Consider the following 17567-nt stretch of genomic DNA (forward strand, 5'->3'; position numbering starts at 1 on the left):
TTCAAAAAAAAAGTCGTGTTATGGAGTAGAAGAAACCTTAGTGATAGGCTGAATTCCCCTTACAAGAGCTGGCTGAAGTGGTTGTTGTAAGCATACTAATTAAATAGGAAATAGCAGGGGGAGGAATTTTATGGGAAGATTGCCATGGATACAAATCTTGCTACCTCTGACCCTCATAAAAGATGAGAGTAGGGGGCTTCCCTGGTGGCGCAGTGCTTGAGAATATGCCTGCCAATGCAGGGGACACGGGTTTGAGCCCTGGTCTGGGAAGATCCCACATGCCGCGGAGCAACTAGGCCCGTGAGCCACAACTACTGAGCTGAGCCTGTGCGTCTGGAGCCTGTGCTCCGCAACAAGAGAGGCTGCGACAGTGAGAGGCCTGCGCACCGCGATGAAGAGTGGCCCCCACTTGGCGCAACTAGAGAAAGCCCTCGCACAGAAACGAAGACCCAACACAGCCAAAAATAAATAAATAAATTAATTTATTTATTTTTTAAAAAAGATGAGAGTAAATTTGCTGGCTAAGCTTCAGAAGAAAACTCAGATAAAGTTAAATATGAATCATTATTAATTATTTTCCAACTTCTTTATTGGGGTATAATGGCTTTACAATGGTGTGTTAGTTGCTGCTGTATAACAAAGTGAATCAGCTATACATTTACATATATCCCCAGATCCCCTCCCCTCCCTCTTGCGTCTCCCTCCCATCCTCCCTATCCCACCCCTCTAGGTGGTCACAAAGCACTGAGCTGATCTCCCTGTGCTATGTGTCTGCTTCCCACTAGCTATCCATTTTACATTTGGTAGTGTATATATGTCCATGCCACTCTCTCATTTCGTCCCAGCTTACCCTTCCCCCTCCCCATGTCCTCAAGTCCATTCTCTACGTCTGCGTCTTTATTCCTGTCCTGCCCCTAGGTTCTTCAGAACCTTTTTTTTTTTTAGATTCCATATATACGTGTTAGCATACGGTATTTGTTTTTCTCTTTCTGACTTACTTCACTCTGTATGACAGTCTCTAGATCCATCCACGTCTAAACAAATGACCCAATTTCATTCCTTTCTATGGCTGAGTAATATTCCATTATATATATGTACCACACCTTCTTTATCCATTCATCTGTCACTGGGCATTTAGGTTGCTTCCATGACCTGGCTATTGTAAAGAGTGCTGCAATGAACATTGGGGTGCATGTGTCTTTTTGAATTATGGTCTTCTCTTGGTATACGCCCACTAGTGGGAATGCTGGATCATATGGTAATTCTATGTTTAGTTTTTTAAGGAACCTCCATACTGTTCTCCACAGTGGCTGTACCAATTTACATTCCCACCAACAGTGCAAAGGGTTCCTTTTTCTCCACACCCTTAGAGGGATTTTTTTTAGCAGATTTTTAAAGTATTTAATTTAATGGGATTTTCTACACAGGTGATCATGTCATCTGTGAATTAGGACAGTTGTATTTCTTACTTTTCAATCTGTATGCTTTTCTTTCTTTTTTTTTCTTCTTGCTTTATTGCACTTGCTAGGATTTTTAGTATGATGTTGAATACAAATGGTGAGAGTGAACATACTTGCTTTGCTCCTCATCTTAGAGAGAAAGCTTTCAGTCTTTCACCATTAAGTATGATGTTACCTGCAGGGTTTTTTTTTTCTCTTTTACAGATGCTCTTTATCAAGTTGAGAAAGTTGCCTTCTATTCCTAGTTTGCTGAGAGATTTTATCATGGACTAAAGTTTGTCAAATGCTTTTTCTGCATCAATTGATATAATTGTGTGTGTTTTTTCTCCCTTAGGTGGTTAATATGCTAGGTTACGTTGATTGATTTTCAAATATTTACCCTTGCATTCTGGGATAGAGCCCACTTGGTCATGGTATATTTGTTTGATTTGCTAGTATTTTTTTGAGGATTTTTGCATTTATATCCATGAGGGATATTGCTCTGTAGTTTTCTTTTTTGTACTGTTTTGTCTGGTTTTGGTATCAGGGTCTGGCCTCATAAATGAGTTGGCAAGTGTTCTTTCGTCTTCTATTTTCTGAAAAAGATTGTGTAGAATTTGTGATATATCATCTTTAAAATGTTTGGAAGAATATGCCGTTGAAACCAACTGGGTCTTCAGATTTCTGTTTTGGAAGGTTTATAACCTTCCAAAATTAAAATTTAATTTAGTTAATAGTTACACGTTATCTGTTTCATTTTGGGTGAGTTTTGGTTGTTTGTGGTTTTCAAGGAAGTCTTCAAATGTAATTGTGAATTTGTCTATTTTTTTTCCAGTTTTGTTAGTTTTCACTTCATATATTTTAAAGCTCTATTGCTAGGTGCATAGACATTTAGGATAGTTATGTCTTCTTGGTGAATTGACCCTTTTACCATTATGTAATATCCTTTCTCACCCTTGGTCTTGACTTAAAAAAAATAAATGTAAACCTGTACACCCTCAAATTACTAATGATTACTAGCTTAAGTTAAAGATGGTACCAATATGAATCTAACTGGGTCCTTTCTTCAAATCATTTCTGATTCATCTTTCTTGCTCACTTTCCCCATATAGTAATAGCCAACATTTACTGTACACTCATCATGTAAAACTAAGTATTTTACATGTGTATTTTATTAAATCTTCATAAAGCCCCCATTAGGACAATAAGCATTCTCATTTTGTGAATGAGGAAGCCAGGTTCAGAGAAGTTAAATAACCACTTAAGGTCACACAGCCAGCTAGTGGGTGAGCCAGAGTTGAGAACTCACACTCTTCCTCCAGAGACTGTACTCTTCACCACTGAGCTCTAATTATCGCTTTCCTTTAGTCAATTGTTAATTCCCGTCAGTTCTGTCCTCCAAACATCTTTCAAATTATTCTATTCCCCACCTCCATGCTACCATCCTGTCCAAGCCACCATTCTCTCTCTCTAAGCCAACTGCCAACGTCTTCTAAACAGGTTACCTGCTTCGATTTGAGCCATGATGCAGCCAGCATGCTAAATGCAAATCTCTGTCCTTCTATAGCATATAACCAAGAACATGGCTGGTTTGTCAAAGAGACATTTCTGTGGCTCTGTGATTACTTAATGGATCAAAATTAATGATAAATATGAGAACCTATGGGGGTTAATGGTAATTCAATAATTCAACAACTCACATGGCTTCCCATGACTCTTAGGATCCAGTCCAGTCTCATAACCTTGGTTCTGAAGGTCCTCCGTGATGGAGCCCCTGGCCACCCCCTAGTTCTCTGCATGCCACCATACTGTTCTTCTGTCAGTTTCTTCAACTCCTTCTGTTCCCCAGCCTCCGGGCTTCTGTGCATATTGTCCCTTTTGCCTGGAAGACTCTTTCCTCAGCTCGTTGCCTGGCTAGCTCCTATTCATATTTCAGGCCTCAGGATAAATGTCACAGTTTCAACATTTTGGAGCTATCTTTAACTTCTCTCCCTTTCCAAAAAAAAAATCTCTCCCATTCATCCTCCTGCCTCTGTCTCCACTGCCACTGCTGTGGTCCAGAACTTGATCTCCTCTGGTCTGGACTGCAGGCTTTTGTCTATTCTTGCCTGCTGGTCTCTTCCCCTCCAGTCTATTTTCCATGCCGCAGATATATTTTTAAGGCACGGTCATAATGTTGTTTGCCTCCTCTGAAGCCTTCAGTATTTTCCCACTGCTGACAGGATAAAGTCTGAACATGTTAGCCTGGTGGTTTTTTTTTTTTTTTTTTTTCCGTACGCGGGCCTCTCATTGTTGTGGCTCCAGACGTGCAAACTCAGCGGCCATGGCTCACGGGCCTAGCCGCTCCGTGGCATGTGGGATCTTCCCGGACCGGGGCACGAACCCGTGTCCCCTGCATCGGCAGGCAGACTCTCAACAACTGCGCCACCAGGGAAGCCCTAGCCTGGTGTTTAAGGCCCTCCATGGGCCGGCCACACACACCTTCTTGGCCTCATCTCTCAGCACCGGCACTCATACCCCTTATGATCTAGCATGAGGTGATCATACCCACACCACTGTAAGGACATGGGGTGATCTGAAGTGGCTCATGGATGGAAAGTTATTTCAATGTGTAGTGAATAAAAGTGAATTCATGGTGGTAATGTAAAGTTTCCTGTTAGAATATATTAATTTAGGGGCTTCCCTGGTGGTGCAGTGGTTAAGAATCCGCCTGCCGATGCAGGGGACACGGGTTCGAGCCCTGGTCCGGGAAGTTCCCACATGCCGCGGAGCAACTAAGCCCGTGCGCCACAGCTACTGAGCCTGTGCTCTACAGCCCGCGAGCCACAACTACTGAGCCCGCGTGCCACAACTACTGAAGCCCGTGTGCCTAGAGCCCGTGCTCTGCAACAAGAGAAGCCACTGCAATGAGAAGCCCGTGCACCACAACAAAGAGTAGCCCCTGCTCGCCGCAACTAGAGGAAGCCCACGCATATCAACAAAGACCCAATGCAGCCAAAAATTAAATAAATAAATAATTTTTTAAAAAAAAGAATATATTTAGGTACAGGAATGAGTCAATTTGGGGAAAAAATGTTAAGTAATAATAGCATAGGTGGTACTCAGCTGTGGAAAGAACCAGAAAGTGGGAGGCAAACGGCTGAAGAATGGGAAACGGGGGTCCAACCACCTTAGTCTACTCCCCATTCTTTCAACCCACCACGCAATTTCACCTCTCTATGCCTTTGGTGATGCTGTTCCCTTATTCTGACTACCCTCTCTCCAACTTTCTGTCTATATCAAAATTCTCTCAGCCGTCAAGGCTTAGCTCAAATGATACTTCCTTGATGATATCTTTGCTTACTCTCTGGTCAGAATGAGGAGTTCCCTCCTCTACACACCCACAGCACATTACTTCTGCATCTATTTGGCCCTGTTTCATTTTGCTGCTTGTGTAGTTAGCACCTTACATGTCTGGCCCTTTGCCTTTTAGACAGCAAGCTTCTCTTTTTTTTTAATAAATTTCTTTTTGGCTGCGTTGGGTCTTCGTTGCGGTGCGCGGACTTCTCACTGTTGTGGCTTCTCTTGTTGCGGAGCACGGGCTCTAGGCACGCGGGCTTCAGTAGTCGTGGCTCGCGGGCTCTAGAGCGCAGGCTCAGTAGTTGTGGCGCACGGGCTTAGTTGCTCCGTGGCATGTGGGATCTTCCCGGACCAGGGCTCGAACCGTGTCCCCTGCATTGGCAGGCGGATTCTTAACCACTGCGCCGCCAGGGAAGCCCCAGACAGTAAGCTTCTTGAAAACAGCCTTCAGCATAATGCCAAGCACAGGAGGATGACTCAGGATAAATATATTTGTTACATTCAGTTGTAGCACAGGGAAGTTTGATTTCAAAATTCTCCAAGTGGCAGGTGAATGGTAACAGGGAAAGAAACCACCAATGCCCTTATTCCAAATAAAGAAAGGCCTTCTGAGGTTCCAGGGTGTGCATGAGTGTGTAAGGCTATGGGCAGCCTGTCATTTCTAGTGTAAAGCGAAAACCTGGCGTCTTAATCAGTTGGCTCAAAGCCTTCAGAAATCCAAGAACGTGGCTGGTTTGTCAAAGACGAATTTCTGTGGCTTTGTGATTACTTATTGGATCTGTATTACTATAAATATAAGAACCCACGGGAGTAAAAAAAAGATAATTTAGTAATTCAGCAAACATAGACTGAGCATACCTCGTGTGAAATCCCTGTGCTAGAAGCAATGGGGGCAGGCTTGGGGCCTGGAAGGAGGAGGGTGAAGAGCATAGGTATGAAAACGATGAAAATAATGTAAGTATGGTTACTGATGCCTTGTATAGAGCATTTATTGTCAACAGGCACTCTGTTCAGCACTTAATGTGCATTATCTCATTTAATCCTCTCACGGCCCTGAGAGGTAGATAATCGTATTATCCCCATTTTACATATGAAGAAACTGAGGCTCAGAGAGGTCATGTATCTTCATTTCAAGCTTTGGGAAAAAAGGTAGGTAGCATTTGTTGTGTCTTTATTATGAACCAAGAGCTACTTTAAGCACTTTGTGTATGCTTAATTAATTTTAAGTCATATTAAGACATGTAAAAAATAAAGTTCCTGCTTTCCAGAAACTCATAGTCTAGAGGGGAAAACTGATACCATAAATAATGGATATATCCTAGAGGGTGAGAACAATACAGTTAGGGTTCAAATGTCATTATATGGGGACCAAAGGAGAAGGCCATTCTTTACTGCCGGGCAACCTAGAAAGGCTTCTTGCGGAAGGTAAGATTTAAATTGAATCTTGAAGGAAGAGTAGGATTTTGACAGATGGATTACTGGTGGAAGGGCCTTCCACGCACAAGGAAGAGCTCGAACGAAGGCCTGGAGATGGAAGAGTCCAAGGTCTGTGAGCAATACCATAACCTGCAAAAGTACAGGGAGCATGGGAAGCCATGGAACAGGAGATGACACTGGGAAGGAAGCAGGGGAGCTCAGGTCCCATACTGAATGGAATGAGAAGCCAGTGATGGTTCTTAGCAGAGGAAGGGCGTGATCATATCTGTGTATCAGTAAGATCATTTGAGATGACTGTGCGAGCAGGAGAAACGGTAGGCAGGGAGGTCAGCTAAGAGTTGCAGTGACTTAGATGAGAGGCAGTGGGAACCTGAAATAGGCTACTACTTCTGAAATCAATTTGAAAGATACTATGGAGGCAGAATGTTCAGGGGTTTGCAGTTGGCTGGATGTAGGGGGTGAAGGAGAGGTAGTAGTGAACGATGCCTTGAAAGGGCCTGTGGGAATGCTTGGAAGGTATCAGAGTGTCTGCCTCATTTTCTAGGATCTAGTTACTCATTATTCTTCCTGAAGGTGCAATGAAATCAGAGTCCAAGGTGCCTGTCTCAGAAGTGGTAGTCACTCTTCTGTTGATCAAACGTCTTCTGAGGTGGGGTGGTTGGGCTCCGATGTCAATTTCTATCACAGAAAGAAAATGAACATCGACTGAGGGTTTTCTTTCCTCTTTGATTATCAGAACGGTCTTGAGAGCTCTGTTCTACAATGGTAGAGGGTGAACGACTTACTTGCACAAGCTCACATAACAAGTAAATGGCAGACCTGGTCTGTCTGACTCCCAAGAGTATGTTCTATTTTTTGTATTATCAGCAACCAGAGATAGGAGGCAGACCCACAAAAAAAAAAAAAAAAAAAAAAAAAAAAAAGATGTCCATGAGAGAGAAAAAAGAACAAGAGGTGGACTTAAAGGTCTTTACTGAGGAGAAGAAATCTGGAAGAATCAACAGTGTCAAGCCTGGTCTTGCAAGAAATAGAACAATGACAAGAAGTGGCTCAAGAGGCTGGTGCCTCCAGAGCTGAGCTGATTGCAGGTGCTTTGCTTTAATCTCATCACTGAGTCCCTTTATCTGCTGGAGGTTTTAGCCTTTTCTCCAGTCTTCCCTGTTCTCTCCCCACAACTTCCTACGCACACACCAGGCTTTAGAGCATACTTTCTAATCTCTCTAGTATGCATCCTTTCCCCACAGGTGCTCAATTGCCTCGGGCTGGTTCTAGCGCTCTGTGTGTGTGTGTGTGTGTGTGTGTGTGTGTGTGTGTGTGTGTGTGTGTGTTTGTGTGTGTGTGAGGAGGGGTCCCTGATAAATTAGTGCAGGAAAAGGGAATGGCTTAGGCCTCAAATAGGATCTCTGAAAAGCAGTCTGCCCTGGTGGATGCTCTCTGACTCCTCCTGTCTTCTGCTGAGAGCCACCTAGTCGACTAGAGCCTTCTTCTGCATGAATATCTAGACTTCTTAGATCCCTCCTTGTGCCTCTGTTCCCAGGGGTTCTGTACCAGTGGCCAGTGGGAGAAGCATTGCACAGAGAGCAGACCTGGCTTTCGGTCCTGGCTCCGCCAAGTTCCTCCCCGGACGCTGTGGGGGAATCGCTCTGTCTCTCTAGATCTGTTGTTGGGAGGCAATCTAGCGGCTAAAGGCATGGACTTCAGAGCCAGATAGCTGGGGTTCAGATCTCAGCTCTGCCACTTACAAGTTGGCAAACTGCCGTGCCTCGGTTTCCCCAACTGTAAAATGGGGATAATAATAGTACCTGCTTCATAGGGTTGTTCTGAGGATTGAGTGAGTGAATGTAAAGCACTTAGCACTGGGCCTGGCACACAGGAGGTATTACTGTAAGTGTTTCCTATTATTATTCTTCGTTTAATAAAATGAATGTCTACTGAACATCTATTATGTTTCAGGCTAAAAGGCTTGCTTCTGCACACCAGCCTTTTCAAAATTAAAGATTGTCTCCAGGTCCCAGGCCTGTGGATTCCTTTTTTCGGTAACTATCTGTATCTGTTGAGTGATTACCGTTTGCCAGGTGCTGTTCTAGGTGTTGAGGATTCTTTGGGGAAGAAGATGGGCATGATTCCTGCCTTCATTGAACTCACAGTCTAGTGGAGGAGACAGACATTAAAAACTTACGAAAGGGGCTTCCCTGGTGGTGCAGTGGTTGAGAGTCCGCCTGCCGATGCAGGGGATGCGGGTTCGTGCCCCGGTCCGGGAGGATCCCACGTGCTGCGGAGCGGCTGGGCCCGTGAGCCATGGCCGCTGAGCCTGTGTGTCCGGAGCCTGTGCTCCGCAGTGGGAGAGGCCGCAGCGGTGGGAGGCCCGTGTACCGCAAAAAAACACAAAAAAAACCCCAAAACTTACGAAAATGTCTATACACTTGAATTTCTGGTAAGTGTCCTAAAGGAAAAGGCCAGTAATTCTCAGCATAAGGCCTCTAATGTAGGTGCTCAAAAAAATCTTCTGAATGTAATCAAAAAGGTTGCTAGGAAAATTAAATACAAAAAGGTATCAAGTGTCCTACAAGTGCAAGGAAATATTGATTCCTTAGCCTTTTCCAGGAATATTAGTGGAACGAACTCTCCCTCCCTACCTCCCACTCTGGCTTGGGCCTCCTCGATTAGACTGACTAATATGAATCTTCAGAGTTGAGCTTAGGGGACGGTTTTGGTGCACCATGGGATGCACTGTCCTCCCCCAATGTACCCTCCATGGCCACTTGACATGCCACCCCTCCTCCTCTTCCTCTTTCTTTTCTTCCCCCTGGCTAGCTGGGGTTACCAAGCTGCTTCTTGGGGGCTAGTTGGCCACATACAGGGTGAGACGTATTAGAGCACGTCTGCTCAGAACCTGCAGGGGAGAAGGGAGAGAGGTAAGAGGTGGGCCCAGGCTCTTCCAGGGCAAAGCACAGATGTGGGGAGGGCGAGAGTATCCCGGATAGACGAGTTCCACAGTGCTGCCAGCTCCAAGGCTGCTTACAAATCAGGTCTCTACCCCGCTTCACTTTCAGACGGGTAAATGGAAGAGGCCTAGAAAGGGCTCACACAGGGTGCTAGATGCAGGGCAAGGACACACCAATTTCCATTTCTGTCTCCCTAATGTCCGGCTCAGAGCCTGATACAGTGTAGGCATTCAAGTAAATGCTTGTGGAACAAATAATGAGGTCTGGTCTCCTGGTTCCTTAAGCAAGATGGACTGGCAGGGCTGGGCCATGACCCTGATTTGCCAGCCCTTTCCCCTCCAAAACAAAGAGCATACTGTCTGAGCTGGAGCCTTCCTGAGCCAACTGGACAAGTATAACATGAACACCAGTGAATGTAGTAAAAGCAGGAAGAAGAGAAGTAGGTGAGCAGACAAATCCTGAATAACCAGCACTCATGATTTCCCAATTACAATCCAACCAACCAACAAGCAAACCCTTAGCTGCCTCGGAGTAAGCAGTACCGAAGGAGAGGTGGCCAAGAAGCACAAAAGGGTCTGGTAATTTCATTCATAGACATTTAGGGCTGATATGATTCTAACCCTCAAGAAACTCACAGTCCAGCATGTGAGGTGGATGGAATCACAGACACCCGTATGGGGTGCCGTGGGGTGTGCAGACGCAGATGAGAGAAGCATCCACCAGCCTGAGGAGGGCAGGGAAGCCTCTTTGGAAGCGGGGGTGCTGTGGTGAGGAGAAAGGGTGCAAAAGGCATGGAAGGACAGCAAGGGGAAGACTGCAATTAGCTCGCCAAACCGGAAGCTAAGAAGCTTTGCAGGAACAACAGAAAACCAAGGAAGACTGGAAGGAAAAGGAGAGCGAGGGGACCGGGGAGCTCAGAAGAAGTGGGTGGAAGCGAGGTAAACGCTGAGAAAGAAGCAGCCCTAGGATTCTTCTTCCTGGATTCTGAAGGTTCACCCTCAGCCTTCAGAATGACTCATTTCTAGAAAGCTTTGGGTAGCTGAGGTTTTGCCATAATGTGTTTTCTTCTGATCGTTCCCCTTCAATCATACTCTTACTTGGTTCGGTACTGCAATTTCAGCGATACCTGAATAGGAGAACCTATTTAATGCCAGTCAATGGGCTAGGTACTATACAAGGGACGTGCATAGTCCCTTCTTTTACCAAATTTTTATTGAGGTTCTACTACAAGCCTGGCATTGTTCTAGGTTGACAATCGTGCGTGTGGTGGGTCAGGGGGCTGGCAGGGAGTGAAAGAAGTACACACATCATCAATACAAGGATTGGGGCCATCAGAGAAGTACAAAGAAGATGGAGGGGAAGGCTAGTAGCTGTGTGACCTTGGACAAGACACTTCCCTTCTCTGAGTCTTGGTTTCCTCCTCTGGAAAACGGGACTAATCATATTTATTTGCTGTGAGGAGTAGTGGTAATGTTTGAAAAGTTCTCGGGCAGCGTCTGCCACCCAGGAGCTTTTCCATGGTACTGGTACTCAGCTGTGTGTGGGGGGGGTGGCATTTGCAATGGGCTTCAACAGGCAGAGAAGTAGGGAGAGTGATCTGTCTTGTGACGGCTGGGGAGACACAAAAGTCTGCAGGTTTGCTTTGGCACAGGGACTAGTTTCGTTTGACGGGAGCCTCAGGTTTGTGGAGGGGAGCAGAAGGAAAGAAGACTGGACGTTGGTAAGTGGGGATGTCTTCCTCATAAATCCCTTTATGTCTGCAGATCAGCAGCCCTAGAAGGAACCTACAGAAGTAAATGAGCCCAGGAGTAGTGGCTGGAGGTGGGGACCGAGGAGGTGGAGGGTGGGACAGAACAGGGTGAGTATTTCAAAAATCTCTTGGAAGTCACTGGATCACTTCTCAGGGCAGGCAGGCTCTGGGGAACAGCAGCATCTAGCGCCTTGGTTCAGGCTAGAATGACTGACTATGTCTATTTGCCAGAGGCTGAGGAGTTGCCCGGGACGCAGGACTTTCAGTGCTAAAACCAGGGTGGTTTGGGGCTCATTGGGACAGCTGGTCCCCTAGTTCAGGCCTTTGTCACTGTCTCCTGGACTCCAGAAGGCTGCTCCCAGCTGCTCTACCTTCCTTTGGTCCTTTGCTGCTAGAGGATTGCTATCAAACACAGCTCTTACCCTCTGCCCTGTTTCTGACCCTCCAAAGGTTCCCATGGCCTCCGGGATCAAGTTCGAAGCCCAGAGCCTGGCCTCCAGAGCCCTTGCTCCACTGGTTTCTGCCCTTCTTGAAAGTCTCACTTCCCATAACTTTCACACCCCACCAGATACAGCCTCCTTTCCCAACCAGGAAGTGCCCTTTGCTATTCTGGGCCTTTGCCCACGGTGGTCTCTTATCAGCCTGACTAAGTCCTACGCATGCTTCAAGTTACTGTGAAAATGTCATTGTCTGAGATTCTCCACCCTGCTCTCTCCTCTGGATTCCCAAGGTACGTTATACATACTTTTGGGAGAGCACATATTAGGAAGTTAGTCTGAGAGTGTAGACCCCACTGCTACATCCAGCTTCTAGTGAGATGCTTCATGTACAGTAAGCTTTTGGTATATATATCTTGAATAGTCAGCATATTCACATGATTCAAAATTCAAAAGGGTCTATAGGGAAATTCAGTGAAAAGCCTCCTTCCCACTCCTGGCCTCTAACAATCCCACACCCCTCCTCCTCCTCCAGGGAAATTTTATGCGTGCCCAAGCCAATAAGGTAATTTGCTTTGTTAAATGAATAAAGGAAATAACAGTAGAAACCTGGAAACAATCCAAATGTTCAAAATCTGGGGGGCCTAAGTAAGCTATTATATAGCAATCTTACAGACAATCTAAAGTCATTAAAATCATTATACGGTAGACTCTGTAGTATATGATATGGTAAGCTTTCAAAGCAGAGTATAAAGCAGACCTCTCCACTGAATACACTTTGTGAAAATGTGGTCCCTTCAGTGATAGGATGAAAGGGGGTCTGAGAGAGAAATGATTGCTGCTTTAAGGTGAAGGGATTCTGGGTTTCCTTTTATGTAAGGTTGTTTGAATATGAAAAGAAAGAGGCTGCGTTATTGTGAATCTGCCTGACGAAGAAGCGGGATTCATGATGGGACTCATTCATTCAGTAATTCATTCTGCAGACACTGAATGCCGGCTTTGTCAGGAGAAGGCCAGAAACAGTGCTGAGTTTCCCAGGAAGAGCACTAAGTAGGCGACAGGCCCTAAGAAACTCTAATGGAGCCAGAGGGGTGGGGAGTGTGATGAGTTCATTGCCAGGCTGTTGAATTTGAGTTTTTGTTCATCAAGAGGAGCGGTGTGGTAGATGACAGGATATGGGTCAGGGAGCTCAGCAGAAAGGTCAGGGCTAGCTCTGGCCATCAGCATACATGTGGTGAGTCATGGAAGCCGGAGGTGGGGTGAGCTCACCCAGGCAGAAGGTAGACAAGGAAAGGAGAAGACAGGTTCCATAAGGCGGGTGAGGAGTCTTTCTGCCAATCACTCAATGTCCCTGAGCCGGGGACAAGGGCACCAGGGTAGCAGAGGCGGTATCTGTCGCTGAGTGTGGGAGGGCCTCAGAGTTCAGGCAGAAATCCTCCCTCCCAGCCCCTGGCTGCCAAGTCTCATGCGCTCACAACCTGGGTCTGGTCTTAGCTGTCCAGGAGGGCCTGGTAGATCAAGAGGGGGGGCTTTGACGGGCTCAGAAAATGTGTAGGAACCCTTAAGTGAGAGGGTGGAATAGAGAGAGGGTTTAAAAGATTCACTTGTACCAAGATCGGATAGGGCTGGAAACAGGTGGGCCTGGCACTGGGAGCAGGAATGTTCTACAGGTTGAGGGATGTAGGGCCCCAGGAAGGGGAGAGTTCTGAGTCCGGGGTATTCCCCTAGTGAGCAGGTCTCAGATGTGCCCTTGAAGGGCCTGGCCGGCAAAGCTGATAGAATCGTTGCTCAAAATTTAGACAGAGAAAGGGGAGGGGTGATCCCCAGAGCAGTGTGCCAGCGGGGTATCTCGCCCACCTTCCTATGTCCCCCGTGCTTTGTGCTTCCCGGGGAGTGTGGCAGACTGGAAGGACGTGGCCTGTGGAATCAGGCCCACCTGGAATCCAGGCCCAGCTCGACACTTAGGGCTGAGTGATCTTTGGGAAATCCCTTCTCTGAGCCTCAAGTTCCTCATTTACAAATTGAGGCAATAATAATATCTACCTTGGGACGTTGTGAGGATTAGAAATAGTCAACTCCTAGTATACAGTAGGTGCTCAATACACGAATTCCTGTTATTTGTGCTACCGCATGGGAATAGGATGGCCTAAGTCATTGCTGAGTTGTACTCTCTTGGAGGGATTTATTGCCAGTTGGGACAAGAAACTGAAATCTTTTGTTTACCATCTTTTCACATACATTTGTCAAAGGCGGCCTGGTGGGCAGATAAGTAAAAACTGGTTCTCAGTTTCCACTGCACGTAACAATTCTCTCCTGTGCTGGTCATCTCCAGCACACAAAGAAAAGCATGTTCACAAACCTTTTCGCTGGTGGTGATATATATAGAAGACTGAGAAAGCAATAGGGGGGCAGGGGTTAAAATAAGTTGTGAAATACTGAATTTAAAAAACAATGCATCCCCTCCTCTGGCCGCCAAACTTACATCTGTGCCATGTTTTCTAATTGTTCAAAGTGCTTTTCCATATTTGATTTCATTTGCTCCTTACTCTGGCCTGTGAGGTAAGTAGGCCAGATGTTGTCAGCATCTGGGAGGGGCTAAAACTGACAGAGCTGGTATTAGAACCCATACCTCCTTGCTATGGAGCATGAGTGAACTGAGCCAGGTTAAACCTTGGATGAATGGGTGAAAAGCAACCTGTGAGGAAATGATGTGCAGGTGTTGGCGGGAGCTGTTTCGCAAGGAGACAAAGGAAGGTCACGGTGCCGTCTTGTTGGGTGTCTGAAAGAGCCGGGTGGCAGTGTATCTGTTGTGCTGATGAGCAAACCGGAGGCCCACAGTAAGCAGAGGAGGACTTCGGAATTCAGTTAACATAGAGAGGTGGATTTAGGTTCAAAAGTTTTATCCTTTGCACGTTGTTTTAGATGACAGCAGTGACCCCGGTGACCTGGGTGGCCCTGGCTCACCCGGCTAGGGAGGGGCAGAGCCCTGAGGATTGAGACTCAATTCAGAAACCTTAACTCCAACTTCTTGGGCTTGAAATCAGCTCATTCGGTCCCCTGCCCCGTCTTTCTTACAGGGGTGTTGAAAAGAATAAGAGTGGAAAGGACAAATCACCGCATGATGGCATTAAAAGAAGTAGTGCCCAGCGTTCACCTTTTCCAAATAACTAATTGGCCTCCATGTGAGAGCTACAGAGGGCAAATATTTTGGCTACACTGATATGTTTGCATGGTCTACGTATTAAGTCACTCACTGCGTTTCCCCAAGCCAGTTTCCTTCCCTGTAAAACGAAGGCATCATCTCCTGCCCGGTGGGTTGTGAGAATGAAATATGCAGCGTATGTGAAATATGCATAGTGCAAACGATGAAGCGGTACTGTTATCTGTGCAATGCTCTGAGTCCTAGCTTCCCGGGGTCCATCAAACCCAGCTCACTCTAGGACCCTGAAACGCCTTGTTCTGGTGGGAGTAGAGAAGGTGGTTCTCTTTTTGTTTTCTCTAGCCGCCAGGCAGGCAGACTGAACTGGGGAGGAAAATGGAGGGAGATGGGTTTGCTCACTGCCTCTGTCTTATCCCCCAGCTGAGGGGGAAATGGCAGGGGGGAAGCGGGCTGTCATAACCTTTTCTTCGGTGAGTCAGCTAAAAAGAAATTTCTAGAGCTCCAATAACGTATAAGTGGTGGTTTGGGTTTGGATTTTTCAAGCTGCTCCCTCTTTTTAAGCTGCTTTAAGATGCAGAACTAAAAGCACACGCAATTGGGAAGCACATGGAAAATGACAGGAGCACAGCTTGTTAACTAATGTGAACTTGAAGAAATCACTCAGCTTCTCCGGGCCTGTTTTCCAATCTGTAAAATGGGGATAATGCTACCTATTTTGCAGGGTCATTGTGAGTATTAATAGCATGTGAAAGTGCCGGGTCTGGTGCCTGGCACAGAACAGAGTTTCCAACACCTACCTGTCCATTTCCTTTCCCTTCCTAGTGGACAGACCATAGTCACTGAGCTCAGACGAAAACACTTATTCTTCAGCCTATTATAATGGCTGCCATTATTCATTTAATTCTCACAACAACCCTATGAAACAGCTCATCTATAAACATAGAGGAAACAGAGGAGCAGTTCAGAGAAGTTATATTGCCCAAGGTCACACAGCTTTCAACTTTTAAAGCCAGGATTCAAACCCACTTTGTCTAGTTTGCCTCTTAGATATCAGAATGTGAGGGGGCTTCATCAGGCTGGATCTTCTGGAAGGACCATCTTTAAGTAGACTCAGACCAAGGGGATAACCCCAACCTGGCCCATTTGGGGAATGAGCTCAGGGTGGAGTTTCAAGGGCACGAAATAGGCCATTGCTAGAGGCAGCCTGGCAATAACTGGAAGAGAACTACAAATGAATGTTTGCTTCCCAAATCTGTGGGGAAGTTAATCTGTGCTCTACCAGTTTCAGGAGCTTATGTTGTGAGGGTACCATGAATCCTTTATTAAGCAGTATATATTTAGCAATAAATATATTATTGGTGGTCTTCTGTCATCTCCACTAAACATAACGTCCTACTCATCGTCTGACAGCCCTCCATTTACCACCCTACAAAGGAGAGGGATCTGAGTCTCCTTTTCAAACCCCTGTCCTAAGCTAGGCTGCAGAAGCTAGAATAGGAAGGCTGAGCCATCTTAAAAGAAAATGAAGTGTACCAAAGCCACATAGAACAAAAGTATGTTTTCTAGATCGTTTGTTTTAACACATGGCTGCTTTTCTAGGGTATCAACCTGGGAGCTGAGGACGTGTCTTCTCTTTACCGCAGAAAGTAGGTACCCTTCCTTGTCATCTGTGCTGTCTCCCCTCCTCCACTCCCAGTTATTGGCATGACTGCAGGTACCTTATTAACTAGCAAAATGACTGCCATGGCACACTGACCGCTTGGGACTGTGCCAGGTATGGCACGGCATGGGCCAAGAGGGCCAAAATGGTCTTCCAGCAGCCCACTTAGGAGCTAGGCTATGGCCTGAGCTGCTCTTACCCTCAGGGTTCTAGATAGTTCCAGAGTAAAGGCCCTGGCCTCAGATGCTCACACAAGGATGGCTCTCATAGTGCCTTATCGGTTTCCTCATTTCTCATGGCTGAAGCAAGGAAGATTGGGTAGATAGGATTGTTCTGTTCATTGACAGCTGTAATTCCTGAAAAGAGAGCCGTGTGGCAGGGCAAGTCCTGGCTTTTGTGCTTGTCCCTTGTAAAGCAAGTGTCGGGTTAGTTCACAGCACTGGGGTAGAAAGGAGAAAGCAAGCTCCAGCCAGTCTGGGCAGCTCTGATGCTGGGTAACTCACTGCCCACATCAAAGGGAGATGACGAGGATCCCTCCATAAGCCCAGGGACCCACAGCTGACCCCCTCCGCTCACCCCCTGGAAGAAAGCAGCTGATACTCATATTTCTGCACAGGCTCACATGATAGAGGGGACTTTCATTTTTCAAAGAGAGTTCATACAGCCATTGATCATACAGAACCATTTCTCAGGACTCTTTTATTTCCACTTAAGAAAAGTGGAATATACCATGATGAGGATTATAATTCCAAGACAAGATTGCTGGCTCATCATGTAGGGTACAAATACACACTTAATTGTTTGACATTTTAATGAACGCAAAGCATGATTAATTAAGCATCTCTGCCTTCGTTGTACACAGCTGAAGCAGGAGCCCAGGGAGGGGAAGACTGCACAGCTTTCCTTGGTGGGGAAGACAGAAGCCCCTGTAGTCCTGTCTTGCTGTGGGGAGACTAACCCATGTTCTGTCGGTTGCCATAGCCCCTAGGATGGGTGTCCTTCCAGTCATCCCACTCCCGAGCTCTGTGGACTGCCTGTTCATCATCCTCTTCCTCCTGTTCCTGATCTTGTTGCTGAGCTGCTGTTTTGAACTCTGCCCAAGTGGAAAAATGAGAAAGCAGGGGTGAGGGAAAGAGCGACTGTCACGGGCCCCAGCTCCACTCTGGATACGACCACATAACAAGAGAACAGGGAATATATACCTAGCTGCCTACCCTGGGGCCAGCAGGACTGCGGAGAGTACTTACTATTACTTAACAGGTGACATGTTAAATAATAGTAAGACAGGATCCTCTGAGTGGTTTTCACGAGAAGGCAAAAACATAAAAGTTGCCCCTCAAAATGAATTCTATTTTGGGAAAGAATTCTTGCTAAAATGGCCAACCCCTCACAACAGAAAA

At 46.2% G+C, this 17567-nt stretch overlaps 1 protein-coding gene across 6 annotated transcripts in view; it reads right to left on the bottom strand.

The window, feature by feature from the left end:
• Positions 1 to 15: 15 nt before the first annotated feature.
• The window catches only part of IGBP1 (immunoglobulin binding protein 1), a 53234-nt gene continuing 35682 nt past the window's right edge, over positions 16 to 17567 (bottom strand). For 2 of the 6 annotated variants that reach the window (XM_089904440.1, XM_089904438.1), the window contains exon 4: positions 16 to 17260. In XM_089904440.1, the coding sequence (XP_089760566.1) occupies positions 16997 to 17260 (264 nt within the window). In that variant the 3' untranslated portion in view covers positions 16 to 16996. The remainder of the gene's footprint in view (positions 17261 to 17567) is intronic. The other 4 variants (XM_022561025.3, XM_022561022.3, XM_089904441.1 and 1 more) reach the window with 3 other exon arrangements.

This window comes from Delphinapterus leucas, chromosome X (assembly GCF_059928025.1).
Source record: "Delphinapterus leucas isolate spDelLeu-1000000601 "Yukka" chromosome X, BTC_Dleu_Yukka2, whole genome shotgun sequence".
NCBI lineage: Eukaryota > Metazoa > Chordata > Mammalia > Artiodactyla > Monodontidae > Delphinapterus > Delphinapterus leucas.